This window comes from Ambystoma mexicanum, chromosome 14 (genome assembly GCF_040938575.1).
Source record: "Ambystoma mexicanum isolate Mex_15411 chromosome 14, UKY_AmexF1_1, whole genome shotgun sequence".
Classification (NCBI taxonomy): domain Eukaryota; kingdom Metazoa; phylum Chordata; class Amphibia; order Caudata; family Ambystomatidae; genus Ambystoma; species Ambystoma mexicanum.
In genome coordinates, this window is record NC_090940.1 from 210,420,968 (window position 1) to 210,447,652 (window position 26,685).

General features: G+C 45.8%; 1 protein-coding gene across 2 annotated transcripts in view; it reads right to left on the bottom strand.

The window, feature by feature from the left end:
• ABHD12B (abhydrolase domain containing 12B) overlaps positions 1–26,685 on the bottom strand; it is a 304,395-nt gene that overhangs the window by 17,956 nt on the left and 259,754 nt on the right. Inside the window, exons 10-13 of one of the 2 annotated variants that reach the window (XM_069638954.1) lie at positions 22,896–22,978; positions 12,452–12,530; positions 6,314–6,438; positions 1,538–1,655 (exon numbers count right to left, since the gene is read on the bottom strand). In XM_069638954.1, the coding sequence (XP_069495055.1) occupies positions 1,553–1,655; positions 6,314–6,438; positions 12,452–12,530; positions 22,896–22,978 (390 nt within the window). In that variant the 3' untranslated portion in view covers positions 1,538–1,552. Of the gene's footprint in view, positions 1–1,537; positions 1,656–6,313; positions 6,439–12,451; positions 12,531–22,895; positions 22,979–26,685 lie in introns of those variants that run through there. The other variant, XM_069638955.1, reaches the window with a different exon arrangement.

Here is a 26,685-nt window from a genome sequence, read left to right on the forward strand (position 1 = left end):
AGCAGAGGAGTCTAGTCGAACAGAAATCAGGTGGGATGCAAAGGGGGGGGAGGTGAAACGTAACTTGTATATGTTGTACAAGTTGGTGATATTGTTGATGGATCGAAAATGCAAAAATGTCAAAGATTTTAAATAAATGCGTGTGATAAGAGACGCGAATGAAGTTAAACTGCTGAAGAGTGATTGAACTTTAAAGCAAGCTACAATACCTTTGACGGAGTGGTACGGCACGTATGGGTGCTCAATCGCAGGTCTCTGTAAGGTATCCAGCTGAGAAGTAATAACAGTAGATACATTTGGTCCAAGCCCGGCGGAGGGAGATCAATTGAAGGTATCCAGCTGAGAAGTAATAACAGTAGATACATTTGGTCCAAGCCCGGCGGAGGGAGATCAATTGACGGAGAACGAATAAATGTGAATCAAAGTGGTCCTGCGACGGGTCAAGCAAAATCCTGCACACAGTCGAAAGTCTTCGATCTTGATGAAATAGAGAAAGTTTGGCAAAGTACATGAATTTGGTCCGAGCCCGGCAGATGGAGACCAATTGAAGGTTTTGTTTTGTGTTAAAGTGGGTCTGAGCCCGGCAGTGGGGGACCCAGGGTGAACAGTACATCACCTGAGACGAAAGGAACTTTAATGTTTTGTCGTGTTGCATCAGGCCCTGTGGAATAAGAGACTTTGAATGGCAAAGAGACTTTGGCACAGAAGGCCCAGATGTTTAGGTTTAGAACTGTATCCTCGTGCTGGAGAAGCCAAAGAGTGTGCTAAGCCTTGTCCCGTGCTGAAAACTTGGGGAAGGGAAGCCAACCGCTTGAATATCCTGACATATCATTTCTTGAACACTTTTCTTTTGCATAACATTGTTTCCCCACACTATTTGTATTTAGAAGCAAGGATTGGCAATAGGTTTATTAGTATAGGTCCTTTTATTTTGACAAGACACCACTAGGACTGCATTATTATTATTTGATGGTCTTAGCTTGCTCCCATCATTAGATTTAGGATTAGATAGGCATTTTCCAAACCCAGTTGAAGTTCAATAAACACCCTTACTATTTGATACCATGGCTTCCTTACAATATGAAATGTTTACCTGCACACCACCTGGCTGAAGATCAACTCATCTCTTATTGATCCTAAGCATTATCCTCACACTTCCTTGTCCTTCTAAAAGGACAGTATGACCCATCAGCCATCTTGTGTTAAGGAATCACTGTTGGAGAGACCATAGACAGGGACTGGGGTGACTTGGGGGCTAGGTGGCAGCTAATAGCTATGTAATGCAACCCCTCAAGGTGGTATGTGTGGGATATCCCAGGGCTTCCCTTGTCTCCCCTTCGGTGTCCCATACCATGCCAGTCGCCAATTCAAATACAAGTCCATGGTATACCCCACAAGGAACTATATATTGCAAGGGGGGGAAGAAAGGGACCTAGTACTACCACAATATGTGGGGAAAAAAGTTGAGGGGAACAATACATGAGAAAATCAGCCTCAAGAAGCGTTTGCCATAAATGCAGTAAAGGCGGGGACTTTGTGGCACGCACCTGACTCAGTTGACGCATCCACAAGTGTAGCTGGGCTCTGATAAGCACATATCAGGTGTGCAAGCCTTGAAATGGCTCTCTGAACAGAGCCCAAAGGAAATTTGATGCCTGCAGGAAAAGGAACAGAGATAGAGTGGACGTGGAATGTGCAGATCTGCTAGTAACATGCAAAAACATGTACAGCCTGTGCAGCCGCAAAAAGGGACAGCACTACCACATGACATCTATGCCCGACCAAAGATTAGGGAGAGGTTTTTTGAGCAGTTGGTCTATGAGCAATGGGCAAATTTAATTATTAGAGAACTGCCAACACCTAGTAGTATTGAGGTACACCACATGGAGATGGATGCATTTTTGCACGGCCTTATGGCACTTTGAGGCCAAAATAAAGATGAATCGAGTTGAGAATATGGTTCAACTCCCACCACAGGCTTACAAAAAACAAGCTCTTAACAGCTCTAAAAGCAAAACCTATCGATACCAGGCTATTGGAAAAAGTAGATTGGAATACAGGCAAGCAATTAAAAAAGATCTAGTCGATAACACCTGGGATAAGCTCTTGGAAGCATCTCGACCCAAAAACGGGAAAATATTTTGGAAAATCGTGAAGTTCAGTGCACCAACCTCTGGTTCAGGACAGGCAATTTCCTACCCTGTCCCGGCCGATGACTGCGTGAATAATGCTTCCAATCTCTTCTCAGAGAGTTTGTCGTCATCATCTTCGGGTACCAGCTCTCCATAAGATTAGCCTACCCATTGCCCCGTTTGTTGGAGGGTCAAGAAATGGTAACTGTTTTATATTTTGAATATTATGCTAGCAGTAAGCATCTTCCCAAAATCCTGGTAAAACGCTATTTTATGCCCAATATATCAAAAAGGCAATAACACTCTACTGTCTTCATACCGCCCTATATCTCTTTTAGACAGCACATGTAAAAAAATGTCACGTTCCTTTTTATATCATTTTAGTGACTGGGTGGAATCACATAGCATTTTATCAGACTCGTAGTTAGAATTCTGTGATAGTCTCGGCGCTGCAAATCAGGCACTGCATTTGTACTTGATTCTGGCAAATGGTGTTTACATTAAAGAGGAGCCCATATATGTTGCCTTCATGGACCTATCCACAGCTTTTGACTCTATCAATAGGACTAAACTGTGAAGAGCCCTTCGCTAACAGGGTATAGTGGAATATAATCCTCCTTGTGAACGGAGGATAGCACGGGGCCAATTTGCTGGTCTTGGAAGCAAGACCACGCAGAGGTTCGAATCCCGGATTTGCGCTTAAAAACCGAATTCAGGTATTAAGCGCGTTATAAAAAAATACATATTTGGTCCGGATCCTGGTGGAGCTCCACAGAGGTAACCGGGCCGCAGTGACATTAGGTCGACAGGGCGATCACACCACATGGTTTAAGATTGATATGGGTGTTCGGCAGGGGTGCGTCTTGTCACCCCGTTATTCTCCCTATACGATAATAACCTCGAAGTTGCATTGCTAGAGGACCAGGCGGACGTCCCTCATTTTGGTTTTAAATTTAATCCGGCCCTGATTTATGCCGACGATCAAGCGCCCGAAAAAGCGCTTTACTCAATCCATGGGACCAAATGAAAAGATTCCAGAAAAAGACCATTTAATTACTTGGGGGTAACTTTTGATCCAAATGTAATGGGTCTTACTCGCCTAAATATTGCTGCCAGAACGATGGGCCAGAGTACAGCTGCCCTTAGTAACTGCGTTTGTTTCTGCATTCAAGCGACAGCCTGCGCCGATAATTATGGAAATTTAGTAAGTTTGCTTCTGCATTTAAGCGACAGACTGCGCCAATCATTATGGAAATTTAGTAAGTTTGCTTCTGCATTTAAGCGACAGCCTGCGCAGATCATTATGGAAGTGTAAGCGGCACGCCCGAAAGCCATCAGTATTTACGGTGCAGAGGGGATTTGGAGACCCATATGCATTACAAGTGCTGGAAAATCTATTGTGTCGCAGAATACTAGGTTTGCCAAAATTATCCCCAAATATGGCTGTGATTGCGCTGGAATCCTGAAACCAAATTAACGAATACTATTCCAGATTATATAATGGCACACCCTGGTGTAGCCATGTTTTAAATAGTCTAGGTACGGTGAGCATGCCCAATCGGTGGCGTTCCAGCTTTGCTTTTTCTAAATCAGAAATCAAACAGTTAATTATGAAGCTGGACACCAATTACAGGGCAGACAGGGAGACTGGCTGGCCTGACACTGAAAAACGCAGAGAATGTCTGGCTATCTCGACCATCGTTATTCAGCCATATCTCGGTACCACAATGTACACTTATGAATGTTGGGCCTTAACCAGGCTCCGTTTTAACTTGTTGCCACTCAACTCATGGTTTGCTACTTGAATACTCATGCATCCTGTGCTCAAATTAACTGTCCCTTTTGTATTGATATGGCCGAAACAGCCTACATTTTGTTCCAATATGCCCAAAGTACGCTACTATACGTGCCTATTATCTGAGTCCAATTTTGAAGCTTACTTAGATAAGAAAATGCCTCCTGGCCTATAATTACTTGGCCTCAAGTAAAGCACGTTAGGTGAACTGTACCCTGAATGCTGAATTGGAAAGGCACTCTGACTCAGAACTGGACGAGCCCATTGGTTTTGATTTCAGTGTTTTAAATGGTTGGCTAATGTGTTCTTAATCATTTTTATCCTCTTTCACTTGATTATATTGCATCATGTCAGTTGCATTTACTGTCTTGTGCACTTTAATGAATTGTCAAGGTGCAGTTTGAATAATGTTTTATAAATGAATGAATTATTAGAGAAAGCACAGCACCTTAACAATATTCAGGCACACGGACATGCACATGTGGAGGAGGTGGAAAACATGAGGCCCTACCAATCGCACTACCCTGGGCTCAAGGCGAAACAGACGCAACTATGCCGACACTGTTTGAAACTATGAATGTCAAAGCCAACACATAAAAGGAGGTAGAAACAAGCAGGTATTAGGTAGAGCTTTCCAGAGCCTTGGGGCCCGATCATGAGTTGGACGGCTGAGATACCGGCCAAGTATATTAGCAGCCACCGGTCCGGCAGTATTACCGCCGGATCACGGTTTGGGAGCTAACTGTTAATCCCCATTCCTCAACGGGTCCATTGGACTCAATGGGGAATCTTCACCACAATTACTGCGCAGTAATACCACCGGCGGTAATTGTGCCGAAAATTGGCATTTTTGGGCCAAATTTACCCCCAGCTCAGAGCTGCGGGTAAATAAGCCAGACTCATGATAGGGCCAGCCCTTAAATGCGGCGGTAATACCATTACCGCCGCATTTAAGTGCTACCGCCCAACTCGTGATGAGGCCCTTGGTGTCATAGCAGAGAGAGGAGCAGGAGAGAAGGAACCAGAGGTGGCCAAGCCAAATAGACTACATTGTAGGAGAGCTGAAGACAACGGGGGGGTACTGTGGAGGTGTTAGAGAAGGCTCATAGACCAGGTCAGAGCAAGGAGCCTGCTGGAAGCCTTGACTCAAAGGTTGGCAGGAGCCAGGACTTGAAGACATGGAGCAAGAATATAGCCTCCTCTGGGAAACTGCAAAACCATCAGAGCCCACTACACAAGTTTGCAGTGCCAAGACATGAGTTGGCCTCAGACCCAAGCGTGTGACCCCTGGATAGAGTCCTAATTACTGCAGCCTGACAAAGACCCAGGTTGGTGGGAAGATAATCTTACACAAAAGGAGGGGGGCAGGAAGAGGTTACTGCAAGGTCTTTCATTGGTAAGAGCATGAAAAAACTTTAGAGCAAATAGGCGAAGCTGCAAAGTCTTGCGTTGGTAAAAAGCAGCAGGAGATCCCAGGGGCAAGAGTGGTAACCACACATGTCTTGCCCCAGTAAGAGTATATCACAGCTGCAGAGTCCCAGAGGACTACTCATAACAGAGAAAGAAGTGTGCTGTGGCCCTAAAAAACACAGAGACTGAGTGTTTTGTAGGACGCCTTCATGGAATAGGGACTGGACAATGGACTGAAGACACTGGGTCCTCTTGGGATAGGCCCTTCACAGGATTTGATTTCTCTCTCCATCTTGCATATGGATTGTCCCCTTTTGTGTTGGTTCCCCATCTAATAAGTATTCATCCAACATATCCCTGCAGAGAACAAATAAAGGTGTTGAAACATCCCTGCGTGCTGTTTCGCCTGTTTTATCCCCCCTATGACAGTTTTCTATGATGCATAATGGACTGGATCGGTATCCAGTTAAAATGTCGAAAACATTTTTTCAAATGCAATAATGTCGAAAAAAAGAATGCCGAAAAAAAAAATCGAATGTGTTTTTTTTATTTGTATGTTTTTTTGGGTTTAGCTAGTAAAAATAAATTGTAAAAAAAAAAAACAGGGGGTTGGGGGGAACCCCCCCCCAGGGTTTGGGGGAACCCCCCCCAGGGTTTGCGGGGAACCCACCCCCAGGGGTTGCGGGGAACCCCCCCATTAAAAAAAAAAATAATCGAAATCATTTTTTTCAGCATTTTATTTCCACATTATGGCATTCGAAAAAATGTCATTTGACATATTCACTATAAACCAGTGTATATCCTTGTGGTTGAGTAGTAGTCGGCTACAAAGCAGTAATTGGGTGGACTATGGAATATTTCCCCAAATGTGAAATTCTAACTCTCATCATGCTTTTTACTGTACTTAAGAAACCAAACAGAATGTGTTACTTTAGGTCAGTATTGTGTAGCAGCATGTCGAATGAGATTCTTTTACCATGCAATTCCAGGTAGCGTTGGATCCATATGTATTCTGTTATGTTTGTAACCCATTCCCCCAGGAAACAAAACCAGCTTGGTTCTGTCACTGGAATTACGCGATGCATCTGCAATCTCATACAGCTGTGAAGAAATAGAAAGATGAAAATGGTTCAATAAATAAACTTAATTATGTTGCCACCTATGAGAAGAACAAATTAAGTACCTCTTGGTAATGTTCTTTCAGATGGATTAGTCCCCCCCCCCTCAACCAATAGATTCCTCATATTAAATATGATATCTCCGGTGCCAGCTGCCTTTGGAAACATTTTCAGCAATGAGGGGGCCCAGCACAGCCCTGCGTCAGTTCCGTCTGATGTCATTGTTCTCACACCCACTGGACGCAACGTCAGGCCAGTGTATATGTAGTTGCTGTACCCCATCACCTCAGTTCTTAATTTTCCCTTGGCACTCAGCAGCTGTGTGACTGCAGAACAGATGAGATGTAGGACCCAAGGAGCGCGTGACAAGACAGCAAAGATGTTGTACTCCAAGGAGAGAGTGGAGGGTGGTATATGTTCTACCACAAGTAGAGAGCAGAAGGGATTCCGGTGTGGAGTCCAGAAGCTTGAGGTCAGTACTTTGGGAGATAAGCTATCCTTGGCAGTGGTGGAATCACTTGGGGAGTTGAGTGAATGAAGATGGTTAATACAGCAGATATACAAGTGATGACGGTGTGGCGCCGTAGGTAGAGCACCCACTTAGTGAAAGCACTTCATCAACTAATGGCACTTAAGGTTATAATAGTGCTTCAAGGTGGACGTGTTCCAATAAAGCCATTTTACTTCAGTTATATGGCGTTCAAACGATGAGGTGTGTTGTATCCAGTCTATGTGCATCATTTGTGTGCTGCTTTGCATGTGAAGATAAGGAGGTGTGTTGTGTTTGTCTCTGTGCAAAGTACATATTAGCATTATCCGTTTAGCCTTTTCTGTATATAAAGAGAAGATGTGGTGTCTCTTGTTCCTGTGTAACGCATTATTTGTAATGAGCAGACCCCCTGCCGGCCACCTCATGGGGTGTTAGAATGCTCTGCAGAACCAGGTCTCAGCTGGTGCTGAGGCCATTAGCTTCTGTTTGGGAGCTAAGGTACCCCAATGCTCCGTTTATCACAGGTTGGTTTTTAATACGGGCCTGGTGTAGGAGAATGAAACTGGACAATCTTCTTTCATAACTGCAATTATATTTTTCTTATGCGTTCTTCTGCCATGTTAGACTATGTATTAAAGAATGACCGCCCGATTTGAGGGCCTGAACAGATGTATGGACATTCACGATTGGCGCATGTTACAACCAAAATCATTATATACTGTAAGCACATGAGCACTTTCCTTTTCTGACTGCTACTGATCAATAATTCTTTTTATATTAGTATTGAAATCTGTATTTTATTGTATTGATTGGCCAAAATGTGTAGTACTTGGTGTTATTAGCCTGGATTGTGTTTCTGTTTGTCTATGTACATGTTGGCTTTTACGGTAAATTCTTTTTATCAAAATAAAGCAGAAATTAAATGAGAATGCTGGCGAGTGTTGTGATTAGCATCTCAGTGAATGTTGATGTGTGATGCATGAGAATTCTCTGTATGTCGGTTGAGACCTGAGCTGGAGATGCCCGAGGATGGCCAGTGGGTGTGCCCCTGCAACAAACTTAGCTGAGTAACTGGAATACTCTAACATATGTAAATAAAGCTACATGCCTTTCTACCATGGAGTCTGGGTTCATTTGTCATGATGTCTTTCTCTGAAGAAATCCACATTACAACACTATCCACCAAGAAGGGCGGGGTTGGAGGACTATGTGGAATCTGTTGGAGGAAGGACGAATCCATCAAAAAGGACATAAGCAATAGGTAACCAGTTTGTTCTTCCAACAGATTCCTTCATTCCACATATTCTGCATCTCAGATAGACACCCGTAGCAGTACAGAAACTTGAAGGAAGGTGGGGAGCAAGAAACCACCACCTACATCAGAAAACTCTGAAGGACCGCTTGGCCAAAGTGCCCAGACAAGGACTCCATGTAGAAATGTTTAGCAAATGTGTGCAGCGAAGCCCACACAGCCACTTGACAGATGTCCAAGATAGGGACCCCCGCCCCTCTCTCTCTAAGGCAGAGGTGGCAGCCAGGTCTTAGGATGAATGAGACCTGAGACAATCGGGTGCATGCTTCCCAGCCAGATCATAGCATTCAGATTTGTAGAGGATGATTCCCCCTATAAAGCGTCCATTTCTATCCCTCGCCAGAGAGGCATAGTAGGGGATGGCCCGCACAGGTCCAGCCAATGCAATCTCTCTTCCAATTAGAAGGACGAGATGGAGAATAAATCACAGGAAGATGGATCTTCTGAGAGGTGAAATTCCGACATAACCTTGGGCAGAAAGGAAATCACACTCAAGGCCACTTGTCCATGGAGAACACCAAGTATGGAGGTTTAACAAACAGAACCTGGAGCTCTCCTCATCTCAAGGAAGTGATGGCCATCAGAATAAACACCTTAAGAGTGATAGGTTTTTAATTAATGCAGGGGCTCAAATGAAGCTATCATAACAAATTTAAAACATCAAATAATACACAGGAACAACACACCTGCATGGGGGGAAACTGGCAACCCAAACTTCTCAAGAAATGCATCAAAGTGGGCATGTCAAAGAACAACCCCTGCTCAAGGAACCTTTTAAAAGACCAAAATGGCACCCAGGTACACCCCTTCACAGTGCCAATCTGCAGGCCCAGACAGGCCAAGAATAGCAGAACATTAAGAACGGAGGAAGATGGACAAGTCAAAGTGAAACAAAAGAGGCGATGGCTGGAATGTTTAGACTTAATCTTAAACCTCTGGCAATTGCTCTGGGTAACCCTCCAGACCATCGTTCTTCAGCCTGCCAAGACATTAGAGAAAGGGGAAAGACCGTATACCATATGCCTATGCATCAGTACCTCGATAAACAGGAACAGCCAAATGGACACAATCCACTTCATAGAGGCTTGGCACGGAGGGCTGCTGTACCAAAAGCACAGGGGGCAACGTCTCCTCCCTGGGTAACCCGCCCCTTCCTTGACAGAGAGGATGGCAATGGGACTGCTTGACTATTGGCAAAGGAGCCAAAGGGCCAATAATAAAAAACCCTGGGGGAGAAGGTAGGCTGCTGCTGCACTGTGAGGCCAAGGACTTAGCTGTGACCTCAAAGGCTTAGAATGTCTGCAAGGATTTGTCAGTATTAACCCCAGAAGGGGTATTCCCATCACAGGGCATATCCAAAACCTTTGACATGACATCCATTGTGAGACTCGAGGTCCCCATCCATGAGGCTCTCCTCAACACTGACCCAGTGCCCATAGCACAAGACATACAATCAGCTATGTCCAGGCCCAACTAACATCGGACGCGCAGCCTTCTACAATCGCTCGCCATAGTTCTAAAACCCTCCTCCATCTTTCCCCGGTCGGCAGATTCTCAGCAGCACCAGAGATCACACTCAAGAGACCAAATGTGTACTTTACTAGGGCACAAGTACCATTTACAGCCCTCAAAGCCAAACTGCTCGATGCGAAGAGCTTGCAGCCTATGGCATCCAACATCTTTCTCTTCGGGTCTGGAGGAAAGGAGAGAAAAGTCCTAGACTTCAAACCGCCATAATGGGCTGCACCACCATAATCTCTGGTGAGGGATGTGTGGAATGCAAGTCTGGATGTGAGGAGGCCCGGCAATGCTTCTTGGGAAGTTCCATGTCGACCACATGGATCGAAGCAAGCTTCCCCAAAGTGACCAACCCAGGGGCTGCCACTGCAGAATGGAATATTAACAGGGTCTCCCTTGGAGGACCCTCATCCAAGATGTCTGTAAAGTCATATTGGACATTACCCCTAGTAGAAGCAGATACACCTAGCATCTCCACCCCTTTTGCAATGATTCTTTGGAAACCACCATGACACCTGGCAGGTACTGGTGTAGGAAGACTGTCCAGCTCTGGGGATATATCTAAGCCAGAGGCAATCTAAGCCAGAGGCCACCTGCCGATCCACAGCAACATCTACCACACAGTCCCTTAGCCACATAATTCCTCAGAGAAGTCCTTAAAAAATGCGGTTCTAACCCAAACGGCCTGAGATCCCCTTCTTCGTCAAAGATTTGGGAGATGTTTGATAGACACTGCTCCCTCAAAAGGGTTTTCTCCTGCAAGGAGGCCCATGTCGAAGGGGGCTCATGCCAAGGCCTTGATACCTGAAGACACGGAAGCGAGGCATAGCAGTGTCCACTGCTGGAGCTAAGCCAACAGGCATGGAGCTGCAATCCAAAGAGGAACCTCTGCCTGATATGTCAAGCGTGGAAGGCCCTCTGGACGACGCTGGCACCGTGGCACAGCTTTTGAGTATCTGCTGCCTGAAATTCTCCCACTCCTCTATTGTAGAGGATTGTATTGGAAATGATACCTGTAATGTTGGAACCAAGTCCCCTGAATTCTCCCTGGAGAAAGAGTGGCGACTCTGCTTCTTGGAGGAAGAAGAAGACTGGTGTCTTAAGGAGTCGCTAGAGAAGCAGGGCCTCTTCTTATGATGTTTTCCTTCTTGTCCTTTTGAAATAGACAACCTTCCTCCACAGGCTCTTCCACCGTGGCCCTCCTTGACCCCACACCTGGGGACTTGGAAGGTGTCCTCTTACTACCCTTACGGTAGTAGGAGAAGAGCTTTGTGGCATGCTACCAAAGGGCCTTGGAGTGCATAAACTGTCAAGAACTGCAATTCTCTGCGTTTTGGTACTTTCCCAAGGCATTGAAGATGCAACATGTGGGCGGGGGTCGGACATGGACATTTGCCTCCCTGAGTGTGAGCATGGCATGAAGCCCGAGGCCTTTTCAAGAGTTTGGCATGATGCAGTTAAAGTAGCAAAGCTAGGTGGCATTCCTGAAGCATACAGAGTGCATGGAAAAATGAAACCAAAGTCCTGGAGTGCATCGACTCCATATATACTAGCCCCATCCTCATAACCATGGCCTGGGCATGCAACTGTGCAGGGCGGAGCTAATAGGAGCCAATGTGAGAGACATGCTGTGCCCCCTGGTGGCTAAGACAAATTCAGAATACAGCAGGCGCTAGAAAAAGGATATTTAAGATTGAGGAATCTGTGGGAGGAATAAATCCATTAAAAATATACATTCAGAGTCAGCTCTTCAACTTTGCTCTTAATCTGTTAAAGGGTGGATCTGTTTTTCAGATATATATTGACAGCAATGCATTTGTACATGTGCTATTCTCCTGTAAGTACTTGTTGCTAATAAACGGCTAAAGGACAACATTATGTTTGTCACTGGAGACCATGCTGTCTCTACATGTGCTGTGCCCTTAGCTCAGTGGTCTGCAACATTTGGGTAGCCAGATATCTTGGATTATGACTCCCATGATCTCTCACCATAGAGTATGGTGGCCATGGCTGATGTGAGGTGTAGTCCAAAACATCTGGAGAACCCAAGGTTGCAAACCACTGCCTTAACTACTGCTGAGGATGCTGTGATTGAAGTCATAAATTGTATTTACAGGGCTCATCTGTACAACCTCGGTCAAGTCACTGTATTGCTATTTACGGCAAATAGATATAGCTCTGGGTGACATGAAGTCCTGGCTCTGCAGATTATTTAGACTAACTCAACCCAACAAGCACTGTTAATGGAAAGGTGTCATTGTAGTTTTGCTACAAAACATCTGAGGAGCCCCACGTTGGAGACCCCCCACAATACTTGAAGATCAGGATGGCCTTGTTATATTGCTAGATTGTCCATGTTTCCCAATTCAGACCCATGTGTTCTAAATGGGCCGTCATAGTACTCTGCTGTTGGTTTAGATGGTGTATCTTACTATTGCATAGCCTTCAAACTCACTAGTCGCACACATACATTCGGAGGACAAGTTTCTATCAACAGCAGCATAGCTGAACATATTCATTATACCCACCTTTTACCACTCTTGTCTAATTTTAAAATAACACAGAATATATATTCTTGGCTAACAAGCAGGCTTTTTTCCAGACCTTTTAGTTATCAGCATGCACAAAGAGCACAAATCAATATACAAACGCACATGCTTTTCTGGAGAATAATACCTTGGTGCCCATTTCAACAGGAACAATGTGGTCATCTTCAGCATGCAAAATCAAAAGGGGACTTGACAGCATCTTAACACTAAACGAAAAACACAAAAGAGGGATAATTGTACAAATCAAGAATAATTAAAATGCAGCATTCCATACACGTTACACACAGTAAAACTGATCTTGCAAGATTACCTTCTTTTGCTATAATCAACCTATTAATCAGTGCCATGCCTGTTCTGAATACTGTAAATCCAACCGTGTGGGGTCTCTGCAGTGTGTTTCCTGTGCCTTCCACAAAGGAAACAACCCACAGAAGAGGGAGCAGGAGGTTGCAGCTGGGACAGGGAAATGAGCAGTGGAGGCAAATAAGTTGGTCGGGCGGGCAGGGTCCATTACGGTGAGGAATGGGAAAAAGAGAAAGGAAAGGGTGGGTGGGACACATTGACAAAGGGAGAAAGAAAACAGTTTAGGTGGGCGGTGATGGCTGACGCAGGATCGGGTGGAGTGCCTATGAGCGGTGCGTGAGGGAGTGGAACCCCCTGAGGAGAATAGTCTGTCTGTAGGTACCCTGCCAGAAGCCACTCGCCACTCCGGAATAAGTGTGGCATAAAAAAGGCAGCCTTATTTCAGAGCAACCTCTAGTGGGCAACCAACAGACATAGAACCAAATGGGCAGGGTGAAACATTTTCATACATGAATATAAAAGCCACCACAAGAGGCTGGCTGGCAGGAGTTATGATTAAACTTGTAGTGTTTCCAAAGATGCTAACCGCTGTGCCTTTTTAATATGATTGACAAATTGGATAGATGAAACAGATAAATGCCCACAATATCCTCTATAGTGGCTCTTTATATCCTAATCTTTAGTCAGTTTGCTTCCATACTAATCATATGCCACTCCTTTGTGGTGTAGAGGAAGGCACAGAGAGGCGTCATGATGTGTCAAGTCATGACGCGGCCAAGTTAATAAAAAGGCACAGGCCGCCAAAACGGGACTAGTGCCAGTTACATCACCAACCAGTGTATGTGTCATTATTCGGTGGTGCGGCTGGCCCGTCAGGCCCTATCTGCAGCCACATCACACTGGGGACGACGTGGTTGCATGGCCCACACCTGCTTGATTATATGAGCAGCCCAGTCAGCAGCTGCTGCATGCAATGGTGCAATTGAGCCTGACAGTCCTGGTGGTGAGAGAGGCAGCAGGTCATCTACTCTCGCACCGGCCACCACAACCGCATGGAGCGCATGGGCAGAACAGCGCCTGTGGTGGATAAGAACATCACCAGGAGCAGAGCCCCTCACCCCGGGAACACACCAGAAATCAGGACACCCTCTCATGTCACGTGTTCTGGGCACAGGATGCCATCACTAGGGTGGGGGAAACTAAATAACGGCAAGAACAAACCGTTCCTTAGCACGGTTTTACCAAGAGAAAAACAGGCAAGCAGAATGATACTGCTATCCTACATACAAAACGACAAGGCGCACGCCTGCATGCATGTGCTGCCACCATCCTTGCAAACAGAACCCAGGAGAGCTGGGTAAGCTGTGGAGACCATCTTCGTGGCAGGGGGCAGCAACAAACCCCATCAGCCACAAAGGGACCTCAGGACAACCAAGGTTGGTGTGGTTCCCAGCAAACCTAGAAAAAAAGGAAACCCTGACTGTGACCCATAATACAGTAAGGAATAGGGTAGCCCACACCAATAGAAATGCTGTTCTGACCCATATAAGGCAGTGTCAGGAAGGCATGGTATCAAACAGTAAGACAGACACAAGTGACCACAGTTCAAGGGTGTTTATTTGCACTTCAATTGGGTTTGAAAAACGCCTATCTAATCCTAAATCTAAAGATGGGAGCAAGCTACGACCATCAAATAATAACACAGTGCTAGTGGTGTCCTGTCAAAATAAAAGGGCCTATGCTAATAAACATATTGCTAATCATTACTTCTAAATACAAATGGTGTGGGAAACAACGTTATCCAAAAGAAAAGTGTTCAAGAAATGATATGTCAGGATAGTTGAGCCGTTAGCTTCCCTTCCCCACGTTTAAAGCACGGGACAAGGCAGCACAACTTGAGCTTAGCATATACATTGGTTTTTCTTAGCATGAGGATGCAGTTAAAAATCTCAGTATCAGGACCTTTTCTGTGCCAAAGTATTTTTGCCATTCAAAGTCTCTTATTGCAGAGGGCCTCATGCGACAAACAAACATTCAAAGTTCCTTTCTCCTCAGGATTTTCATATGCACAACTTTTCTGGTGATTCACTGTTCACCCCGTGTCCCTCTCCGCTGGGATCAGGCCCACTTTAACACAAAACCTTCAATTGGTCTCCCTCCACCACACTCGGACCAAATTTATCTCATGTTCCAAACTTTCTTTAAGGTATCAAAACCGAAAACTTTTGACTGTGCGCAAGATTTTTTTCGACTCGTCACAGGACCACTTCGATTCACAGTTCGTTGTTCGCTTCTTAATACAACCCTTTAACTTTCCCTTCTGCCCCTTTTCAGCAGGTTATCTTACAGAGACCTTTGATTGAGCACCCACACAGTGCCAGATCACTCTGTCAAAGGTATTGTATCTTGCTTTTCAAAGTTCAAACAGTCATCAGCAGTTCAGCTTTTACTTGCGTCGTTTATCACACACGTTTTATCAATGCTCATTCCAGCGCTCGCCATACAATGTTACTGCTTGAAACCTTGGCTTCAACACAGACCGGTCTTGTATCAGTCTCTCCAACTCACTGACTGTGTTGATTTCATGGACGCTGCTTTGTTGGTGGAGCTAAGGACGGTACCACAGTGGCTGCTGCTTCTCCCCGCCTTCATCAGTGACGCAGGAGGGCTCCGGGCATCTGAGACACACAATACAGGATTCTTTAGCCTGGTTTCCTGGTCTTATGCTTTCTAATCTCGACGGTTCTTGAAAGTAACAGTTTTTTGTCAGAAAGGTCAAGGGAACTTCCCTCCTTGCAAAACCCTGCTGTTTTGCCATCTTTCTTCTCTTGTTCAGCTGCCGTCTTGAAACTGCTATCTCCTCGTGTGTTTTGCCTCTCTCAGTCTTCTTTCATGCTCCGCCTTTTATCTGTGTGGGGAATCTTAATGGAAGTCAGGTGTGAGTGATGACCTGTAATTGCCTGACCATTGTATTGGGACATGTCAGGAATACTGATCGGGTGTTAGTCTGTTTTCTCCAAGAGTGGGGTGTCTGTGTGAAAGTGTTTGTGCAGGAAAAGGGGGTGGGGGTAGAGTTTCTACACACCCTATCTGATAAAATGGGGCAAAGGTGTTACAGGTAAGAACAGGATAATGTGTCTCACCATCCGGTGTCGCACCCCGGCACTCGCCCAACCCCAGGGCCTGGATCCAAAAGGCGATGGCTGTGGCCTGGCCACCTGATAGAGAGATCTGTGAGAACCAGTGGGTGAGACACCTTCAGGTTTCTCACAGCAGCTAGAGGAGAAAGGGGGGAACAAAGGAAGCACAGACCACCAGCAACTCCCAGCAAGTGCGCACACCAGAGCACTGTTGACCCATTTCAGGGAGCGAGCAACAGTTGCCACCAGCCCGTGAAAATACCCACAGGTCAACAGGCGAGCCATCTGGAAGACAAGAGCCACACACAGTAGCCACCACATGGCAAGATTCGTTCATGAAGCCTTTCAACCCCTATGCAAGAGGTGCCGGCCTCTGGTGTGAGCTGTGGCTGTAGCAATTTGAGCTGCATCTCAAGTCAAAGAAAATAGTGGCAGCAGAAGAAATACACACATTCCTCATGCTGAATCTGGGAACATTAGCCCTGCAGCTATTCTATACCCTGCCCAACAGAGGCCCGGAAGACGACTTCTAATCGGCCAAAACGGTGCTCAACAATAAATTCAAGCCCCAACTGAATCCAGATTACGAGAGATTCCAGCTGAGCCTAGTGAGGCAGCGGCCCTCAGAGAAAATTGATGACTTTCACGCTTGAGCACAGGAGTTGGCTGTGGGATGAAAATTTCCCAACGATGAGTTCTCTGTGCGTCAACAAATTATTCATGGCATCTCGTCCGAAAAGCTCAGGCGAGCCATCTAATCAGAGAGAAACCTACCCCTAGAACGAATTCTAGAGATGGGACGACAGAGAAAAAGGACAGACTCTTAGGTAGCGGGCATGGAGGCGGCCATGAGTCACATGCCAATCAACACAGACAAGTCAACCACGAGGATTGCTGTGATTGACTAGATGGGAAACACCAGAGGAAGAGCCCCCACCATACCAGAGCGCCGTACATGGACACAGTAGTCGTGTAAATGGTGCAGAGAGGCTTGGCACAAGGAAGGACCATGCCCTGCAATTGGAGTAACCTGCCGTAAGTGTGGAAAAATAAATCAGTTTACCGCCATCTGCATCAGCTCCAAGTTCCTCGCAGGTCAAACTTGAGGGAGACCTGGAAGCCGAGAACAGGCTACCAAAAGTACCAAAAAGGAAAAGCAAGAACAGTGGGGCGAGACCAAAGTCTGAGTGAAAGCCACAGTGAAAACACTGAACAGTCGGAGGGAGAATCGTCTCCACAGTGACGCATAAAACACTGGAAAAGATACGGAGCCAGAGAGTACACCTCATATCGGCAGTGGAACCATCCAACAGCACCAGACGAAAAAAACGCTGGTCCCAGCCGACACATACAGTACTTGTGAACAGCGCACCAACGCGAATGGTCATTGACACCGGGGCCACAGTGAATTTTATGCCTCTGAATAAATTCAAGGAAATTTGGGAAAGCCCCAACTGCACCACAAAACGGTTCGGCTCTACGCATATGGCAACAAACGTTTCTTCCTGTAAAGGGATATTTCAAAGCCAAAGTGGCCTACAATGGAGAAGCGTTAAGCACAGGATATATGTCATCAATGATGTGGGCATAGAGACAGTGTTAAGCTGCATAACATCACAGAAACTGAAACTCATTCCCTTCGCCTTCAACCTGCAGAGGCCTGTAATTGACAGATTACTGGAGAAACATGCAAAACTATTGAAAGGGATTGGCTGTCTGAAAAAACGCTTCATCACACTCCACATCAAACCCATCGTGGAATCAAAGGCAGTTCGACATAGAAGAGTTCCATCTCATATGTGTGCAGCCGTAGAAGCAGAGTTGTAAATGGGCAAGGAGAGGGTGTAAAATGCTGGTACAATTCCCAGTCTTCACCAGGTTTTATTTTCTGATTACTGAGCCTTCATGATATGGAGTGTGATGAAGACCCCAACATGATTCTGGGAATTACCAGGGCAGTGTCTGGATATTGGACCTGGGCTGAGTGGGGAGAATCTATTAGTCACTTAGCCCTAGCCCCCAGCACATGGCAGTCACCTTGCCTCAAACTCTGGCCCACTCAAGAATCCAATTCTGACCCACCCCATTAAACCATCATTGAAAGCTCTGCCTTTGACTGGACTAATATTAATCACGTTACTAGCGGAAAGTCTCTCCCCTCCAAATGGAGAGTCTAAAACAACATAATGTAGCTATTCTCAAATCTTCAGCACGTAAGGGAAAGGTTGTTACTTTAAGGGAGACGCTTTCTGTGGTTTTTCTCGGAGGCTTTAAATGCAGCGCTGTTGATTCTAGTTCAGCTGGCACATGGCAGGGATTAGCTTGGAAGGTCTGCGGAAACTGAGGTGAGCACCACGGTTCCACGATACCTTGTTTTACGAGAGTGTCCACACACAAACAGACTCTCCTGCCAAATGTCAAGCATGCTGGCGAAATAAACAAAGCATTTTGCTGCTCGTGCACACCATGTATATACTGAATTGCATAAAAGAGGGCGTACATTGCATGTACACAGTCAGTGATTCACACAGTGGAAAAATGTGACCCCCCCCAGGTCCATGTAGACTCCCTCAGGGAGGGATAGAACAGGGAGCCTGACATCTAAGATGGTGGAGGGTCCAAGTATAGGCTCGGCCCAGAGATGAAATTAGCCACAAGTGTGTTTAGGGAAGTGAGCCATCGATCATTCAGCACTCACAGATGTGGACCCTAAGACTAAGAACGACACTGTGGCAGGAGGAAATATTGAATATATACAGCCAGCACCAATTGTGGCTGTGAGTTTCAGCAAGCTCCACTTTGAAAGAGGATGGGGGCTTGTGAGCAGATGAGAGTAAAATAAGACAGTATCACAAAGGCTAGTGAGTGAGAAGAAGACTGTTGTAACATCAGTGGCGATGAATAAACAGAAGCAAGTGTTGGTATCAGGAGTACACCAGGAGGAGGTGACCACATCAGAAGTGGAGAGTCAGAAGAAGGAGGTGACGGCTGCAGGAGAAGACTCTGAAGAAGTGTCAAGTTCAGAGGTGGCGTTTGAAGAGAAGGTGCTGGTGGGGGTTGCAGGCGAGGTCCAGAAGAAGGTAATACAATTTGAGGTGGAGGGTGAGAAGGAAGTGGTGGGATCAGAAGAGATGCAGGAGATGGAAAGTGTGAAAACAGATTTGTTAATTGCCAGAGTGGTCCAGGAGGAAGTGATAACCTCAGAGCGGAACATTTGCAGAAAAGGTGCTGGTAGCAGGTGAGGATTAGAAAATGGTGACGTCAGATGTGACGAGTAGGGAGAAGGAGGTGGTGGAAGCAAGAGAAGACACAGAGAAGTGACAACATCAGAAGTGTAGTTTAAGAAGAGGTTGGTGTTGCAGGAGAGATCCATGAGGAGGTGATACCATCAGAGGTTCAGGGTAAGAGATATAGGAGGTGGAGAGTAAGAAAACAGAGATGGTAATCATCAGAGGGGCCCACGCAAAGTGATAACATCAGAGGCAGAAAGTGAACAGGAGGAGGTGGGGGTAGCATAGGAGATCCAGAAGGCTCTGATAACATTGGTATTGGAAAGTAGGACGATGGAGGTTGTGGTGGGAGGAGAGGTCCAAAAGGGGGTGGCAACTTCAAGCAAGCAGAATGAACAGCAGCTGACGTGAAAGCATGGGCAGTGAGGCGACAATAGGAGGTGGTGCTAGACAGTCCAAGAGGAGGAAGTGACACCATTGGTTTGCAGATATAGAGAAGAGGTATTGGAAGACCAAGGGCAAGAGAAGGAAGAGGGACCAGGGACATGGGATGTTGCACACCTCAAGGTCCAGAAGTGACAAAGAGCCAGTGTCCTCTGTTGAACAGTGTGGTACTGATGGGAGCAAAGCAGATCAGCAACTGAGGGAGACAGTGTGGAAGGACAAGCAAAACATAGTTACCATAGGAAGGTTGCACTGAGACAGCATGGCCCTCAACAGGACCAGGCAGTGAGAGGAGGAATGAGAGCAAGAAAGCGAGATAACAGATAGCTTAGAGAAGTGAAGGAGAAAAAATTTAGCGTGCATTCAGTCCGGAGCAAAGACCCTTTTCTATCTCTCCTTGCCAACCATGACCCTGGACATGTCTGTTTGCAGCACTTGTTGCCTGCAATATTGGGGCATGAGACCCCGCAAATGCCAACAACTAGCTAAATAAGAAGTTCCGGGACACACGTAAGGCCACAACACCATCAAAGGGCGGTGGCACAACCTCCTAGGGACGGCAGAGACCGAGACATTGGACCTCATTATGAGTTTGCCGGTCCGGAAACAAGGGTGCCGGTAAGCTCACCGGCACCCTTGTTTCCAGATCAGCAAACTCTGAGTCTGCCTGCTGTGGTCGCTGTGCCCTAAAGGTCTGACCCTGCCGGGCGCAGCGTCCACGGTAGGCAGACGCCTCACGGAAGCGCCGGCACCGGTAACAATGGTGACAGCGCTTCCGAGTCCCCACTCCCACTGGCGCCTGAATTCCCAGGCTGCCAGAGTTGTAATCTCCTGGTGGCACCGGGAAGTCAGGTGCCGGTAAAATATTACAAGCCCAGTGGCAACCCGCCGGTAGCACCGGCAGGGTTACCGCCAGACTCATAATGAGGCCCATTGACTTGATGGGCCAAAATATCAACTACCAATCAGAAGAGAAGGACCTATCTTGGAGGAAAATACCCTGCTAATTATTATTTTTCCCTTTAGTTATTCTGAGAAGATCTGATTTTTGCTCTTCAATTGTTGCATAATTGTATACAGTTCCATAACAAACAAATCTCTAACCCCACAACATTTTGTATTGGTACCCTCCTTGATCCGGGGACTCCTGTCTCCTACAAGGCAGGGAATAATACTCTACCTTCCAGTTTGGGTAGCCCTCCTCTAAACCATTATTAAATGCAGGACTGCCAACATTTTTTGGTGTGCACTCAACACTCACCCCAGGCACAAATATTTACTCTGTGAGAAACCAAAAGGTGTCTCGCCCGCTAGTCGTCAGGGACTTGAAATCCTGGTGGCCAGCACATGGCCATCGCTTTTGGATCTAGTTCCTGGTGGTGGAGCAGTGCGGGAATATCACCTGGGTGAGGGGTCTTCGGGAAGTGGGGGTGAGGCAGCCAATGGTGAGACACGGTATTCCCCCCTTTTTTGTACATCCAAGCCCTCCTATTTTATACAAGACTAACTCTTATACATTGTACTGGACATGTCCCGCTAATCGGATCAGGCAAAGTCAGGCATTTGACTTCAAGTGCATACACCTGATTCCAATTAGCTCTTCGCACACGGATAAAAGGCGGTACCTAGAGACACACTCTGAGCAAGGTAGAGCACGAGAACCCAATATTGAAGACTGCATTGTGTTTCAAGGATGCCAGTGACCCCCCTGGGTAAACAACAGAGTTGGGGAGGCGAGGCCAAGTCTGTGGTACTAACTTTGACTCGCAAACTGAAAATCAAGAATGCAGAAAGAACCGCACACAGCCTGTGAGTTGGCAAGCGATACTGAGTAACAGAGTGGTCTGGCCAAGAGGCATAGCCCACTCGAAAGTCTCTGTGAAAGGTGCATGGTTTGAGGCAATAAAAGTGAATGAATTGTAAAAGTGAAAGTGAACGAAGTGAACCCGAGAGAAGGGGAGAGAAAAAGCTGAACATTGAATGTGCAGTCGAAGTGGTCCTGCGGTGGTCTGGAAAAGAAGCCCTGCACATTCGAAAGTCTTCGACAATCGAAAAGCGGTCCGAGCTAGACTGAGGGAGAGGCAAAGTATAAAGACTTGGGGAAAGGAGCCCCGGCAAGTGTTGTTGAATTGTTAAAGGTCTGAGCCCGGTAGTGGGGGACCAACGTTGAACTGTGAAAGGTCTACGCCTGGCAGAGGGAGACCAATGTTAAATTGTGAAAGGGTGGATCCCGGCAGAGGGGAACCAACGTTGAATTGTGAAAGGTCTGAGTCCGGAAGAGGGGGACCAACATTTGAACTGTGCAAGGTCTGAGCCTGGCAGAGGGGGACCAACATTTGAACTTTTGTTTTGTTATTTGAGGAAGACTGGAACAAGATCCTTTAACGTGGAATGCCAGGCGGGCCTCGATCCACGTTCCGAACTGTTTCAGTATTAAAGCCAGAGGCATAGTGTATCATCCTGCCTATAGAGACTGCCTTATTCTGTGCTGTCCAAAAGTGGGGAGGAGAGCTGATTTAGCCACATGTATTCTTTGTCAAACACTGATTTTCCTTTTATACATACTTCCTTTACACATTTTTCTGTACAAGAGATAGGGCAGGCATTAGGTTTGTTAGCATAGGCCATTTTGTTTTGATAGACAGTAAGACTGTTTTCTTTATTATGTGATGGTCGATACGACTCCCATCCTAGTTATAGAGCAACATAGGAGTTTTTCCAAGCCCCACAAAGTTAATAAAGGTTTTACAAATTGTATCTTTTGTGTCAGTGTCATACCTGTGATACCATGCCTCCCCTACACCTCTCACCCAAGCAAGAAATGGAATATAATTTCAGAGACATATTTTTAAATTTTCACATCTCTCTAAGAATATTTCCAAAGAGCTGTGATTCAGTAATATCGGAAAACAAATGTAGGAGTTCACTAGAAAAACAGACTTATTCACTAGGTGGTTCCCAATAATGTGAATTTTCAGCCATCTTCAAATGCACAATACTAGAATGGTGCCATGCAGCTTAAATCCAATCAGGAGTGTGAAGGCATCCCAAGCTTGCATTTATAACAATCTGCCATAGACAATAAAGGTCACAGTATTTTCAACAAATCTTTACTATTTGAACCACAGAGCACTTATTCTTGCTTGTAAAAATGTTCATGGTTGGATTATAGGATTGCCTGGGATTGGAATGGGAGGGTTTGGTTTGAACATTTTTCATCTGCCCACCCGGGTTTCCCAGATAATTAGTTCCACTTTTGCCAAAAAAAGTTGATATGCAAAGGAGAGGAATCCGTTGAAATCAGGGGTTCTATAGATATAGGTAAAAAGAACTCTAAATAAAAGCCACTAAACAGAAAGACATTTTTCCAGATGAGCTTATGCGCTGGCTAGACTTATAAAATCGTTTCAAATAGACCAAAGAAATAAGGAAAAATAACATGTACTCAACTTACTTCTTGTCATTAGGGAAGAAAATGTTGTTCAGTGCGGGTACGTCTAGAAAAAAGTATTCAAATCCTGGAAACACACGATACAGCTAGGAGAAAAATGTTTAACAAAACACAGTCAGCTCATCTTCTTTAATGGGAAATGTTGTGTATTACATTTTTATTTGTTTTTTTTTTCCATACACAATAAAGTAGTAAAACACATTTTTTTACAAACTGCAGTGACTTTAAAAGAAATGTACCATAAGACATGAACATGTTGTGTGATTAATCTAGCAACATCGTCACTGAGTCCTTGGAGGGAAGCTTCTCTTACATAGCCAGGGAAAGGCAGAAGCTACCTGACTCTGACCCTGGAGGTGGCTATCTGCGGGAGGACTACGTAGGGGAGGTACAGCTCCAGGGAGACAGAAAAATACTGAATAATCCTTCAGCTGTAATTCTTAAGGACACCCATGTGCCTTTGCAGCATTCCTGTTTGGCGTATTGTTATGTAGATAGAGCATTCCTGAGTTTTCATGGCCAAGAACATTTATGACCCCCCCCCTTCATAGTACTGAGACGAGGAAGAGGGGTGGAGTAATGAGGATGACTAGAAGCAATAAGCCAGTGCTGCATTCTAGTCTTTGGAAAATGCTAACCAATGCGGGGACATTTAAAACGGACACAGCTGAACAGAACGCGATAGAGAGGTACAGAGACTGATGCTGAATCCAACTTGTTCTGATGCTGGTTGGGTCCCCGGAGGCGAGCAGATTGCAGGACGCACCACAGAGGCGGACGAGAACGGACTGTAGAGAAACCAAACAGAGAGAAGCAGCTGGAGCCACCAAAATCAGAGGAAGGCAAAGTGGGAACTAAACGGCTAACGGGATAGACCCCCAGTCAGTGGACCGAGAGAAAAGAAGACAGTGAGACGTAAGGAACGTCAAAGTCACCAGTGAAGACCCGAAAGCCCAGTGAGAGAGAATGGGACAATGGGGCACTTCAGGGTGAATGATACGTACCGTTGATAGCGCCAGAAAGCCTAATTAAAGGAACTGCAATAGTTCATATGAATAAAAACATTGTTAGGAAAGGGTCATTGACCCAGTACTTGAAAAGCTTTATTTCCAGGATTCAAGAGAGTGAATGGAGAACTGAAAAGCCCTAGCAGGATAGTGAACCAGGCAGTGTGCGAGGCTGGGAGCTGCACCCAAGTGCGATACCCTAGAAGGAGAGTAAAAAAGGGGTAAGAAGTGTAAGAAAGGCATGGTATCAACAGTAAGACAGACACAAGTGACCACAGTTCAAGGGAGTGATAAACTCCTATCTAAATCTACAGATGGGAGCGAACTACGACCATCAAATAACAATAATGCAGTCCTAGTGGAGTCTTGTCAAAATAAAAGGGCCTATACTAAAAAGCCTATTGCCAATCCTTACCACTAATTAACAAATAATGTGTGGTAGTGTTCATGACAAAGAAAGAAGTGTTCACAAACTAATATGTCAGGATGCTCGGGCCGTTGGCCTCCCTTGCCCAGGTTTTCAGCAATAGGGCAAGGCGGGTCACTCGAGTAAAGCACACACTCTAGCTTCTGCGGCACAAGGATACAGTTCCATTTTCCAAGTTCAGGACCTTCTGTGTCCACGTCTCTTTACTTCTGGCAAGCCTCTTGATGCAGAGGCCTGCTGTATCAAAATCAACACACAAACATTCTTTTCATTCTTCACTAGTATTCAACTTTGGTGTTCACCCTGGATCCCCTCAACCAGGCTCAGATCCTCTTCTTAACAAAAGTTCAATGATGGATCCACCTCTTCCGGGCTCAGATCACTTTCTCTCATTCAATTAGTCTCCCTCAGCCGGACGCAGACCAATTTTGATGTACATTAAACTATCGAAGACTTCTGAATGTACATGGGGTTTAGCTTGACCTGTTGCATGACCACTTTGATCTGAATACTTCTTTCTCTCACACTCAGCATCAGCTGGATACCTAACAGAGACTTTAGAATGAGTGTCCACGTAGCACCGGACCACTCTGTGTATGGTATCTTTTCTTGGCCTCCCAAAATTCAATTTTAAAGTTCATCTACTTCCTTTGGCTTCCAACTATATTTGCGTTGCTCATCCCAAATGCCTCACATACTGTTCTCTTTAAACAATGTTGCCACTTGCAACCTTGGTTCAAAACACAAGCTGGTCTGGCGCCGCTTTGTTGTAGGAGCCAAGGATAGTACCACACCGGCAACCGCTCCTCCCAGCCTTGGTTATCGATGCAGGAGAGCCCCGGGTACCTCTGACACACTGTGCAGGTTTGATCAGCCTTAGTTCCTGGTCTTTGTTTTCTTACTTTCCAAGGTTCACGATAGTAACAGTCTTTACAGGTCAAAGGTGCTTCCATCCGTGCAACCCTCTTTGGTCTCGCCGTCTTTCTCCTTGAATTAAACTGCCATCTTGGAACTGCTGCTTCCTCACGTGTTTTGCCTCGCTCAGAGTGTGCCTTCGTGCTTTGCCTTTCATCCGTCTAGGGAAGTGTGATGGAAGTCAGGTGTGTGTGTAATGATCCATAATAGCCTGACATTGCCTGATGATGGTGTTGGGACTTGTCAGGTATACGGCTTTGGTGTTAGTCTGTTGTCGATTACGCTGAACTGTCCGTGAGAAAGTGTGTGTGTCTGGAACAGAGGGGCGGGTTGAGTTCCTAGGTATCCTACCTGGTAGGATAGGGAAAAGGTGTTACAAGGAAGGGGACATTGCGTCTCACACTTTGGTGTTCCACTTCCACTCCCCGAAGACCCCTCTTCTAGGTGATCCTCCACCACTGATCCACCCCCAGGATCTGGATCCAAAAGCGATAGCCGTGTCCTGGCCACCTGGATGAGAGATCCCAGGGGACTAGCAGGTGAGACACCTTCAGGTTTCTCACAGAAGAGAAGTGAGAAAACTCAGGGGTAAAAACCCCATCCTGAAATTGTGCAATAGTGATAACCAATATGAAAAGAGAAGAATCATACCACTTTTAAGGACACAAAGTTGCGAATATCCTGAGAGGAGAGTACATCAGTAGTAGAAAAAGGTTTGAGATAGCACAGGGGTGAAGACTCTTTCTTCAAATTGTGAAACAGTGGCCATCAATACAAAAAGGGAAGAACCATACCTCTTTGAAAGATAGTTGAGACCCAGACAACAAGAGAAGTAATAAAGCTGCATGTACCTTGGCAGGAGAGTACACCAGGGTTAGGACAAGGATTGAGAAAGCTTGGGGGTCAAAACCCCTCTTTGAAACTGTGGAACAGTGAACATCAATGGAAAAAGAGAAGAACCATACCCCTTTCAGGGTAACCGAGACACAGAGAGTGAGAGATTCAAAAGAACTGTGTGCTTAAGGGAGCCACAAGGGAGGAGTCATCCCCCTTGAAACTGAAGTAAAACATTGTATGAAACGGGAAACGCAGGGGAAGAGTTGTCCCCCGGTGAAGCAGTTGAACATTATTGACTCTTTCCAGAAGTACCGTATAGAGAGTGGAATACCAGAAGAAAAATAGGGGAATGGCGGGCCCCTTTTCATGGTGTAACTTTATTCCTTTTCCTTTCTGCACATTCAAACTTTATGTTTTGGATCTTTGAAAGAAAATAAGCGTATAGCTTACAAAAATCTCTGAGCTGCACATTATATTGAGTTCAGCGTGTAATGGTCAGTTTAGGGTTTTTGATGCTTTTTGGTTGAGCAGCCTGACAGTTGAGGCAGGGAACCCCCTTGTACAGTTAGAGTAAGGTAGGATATTCTCCCAATCCTTTCTTTATTTC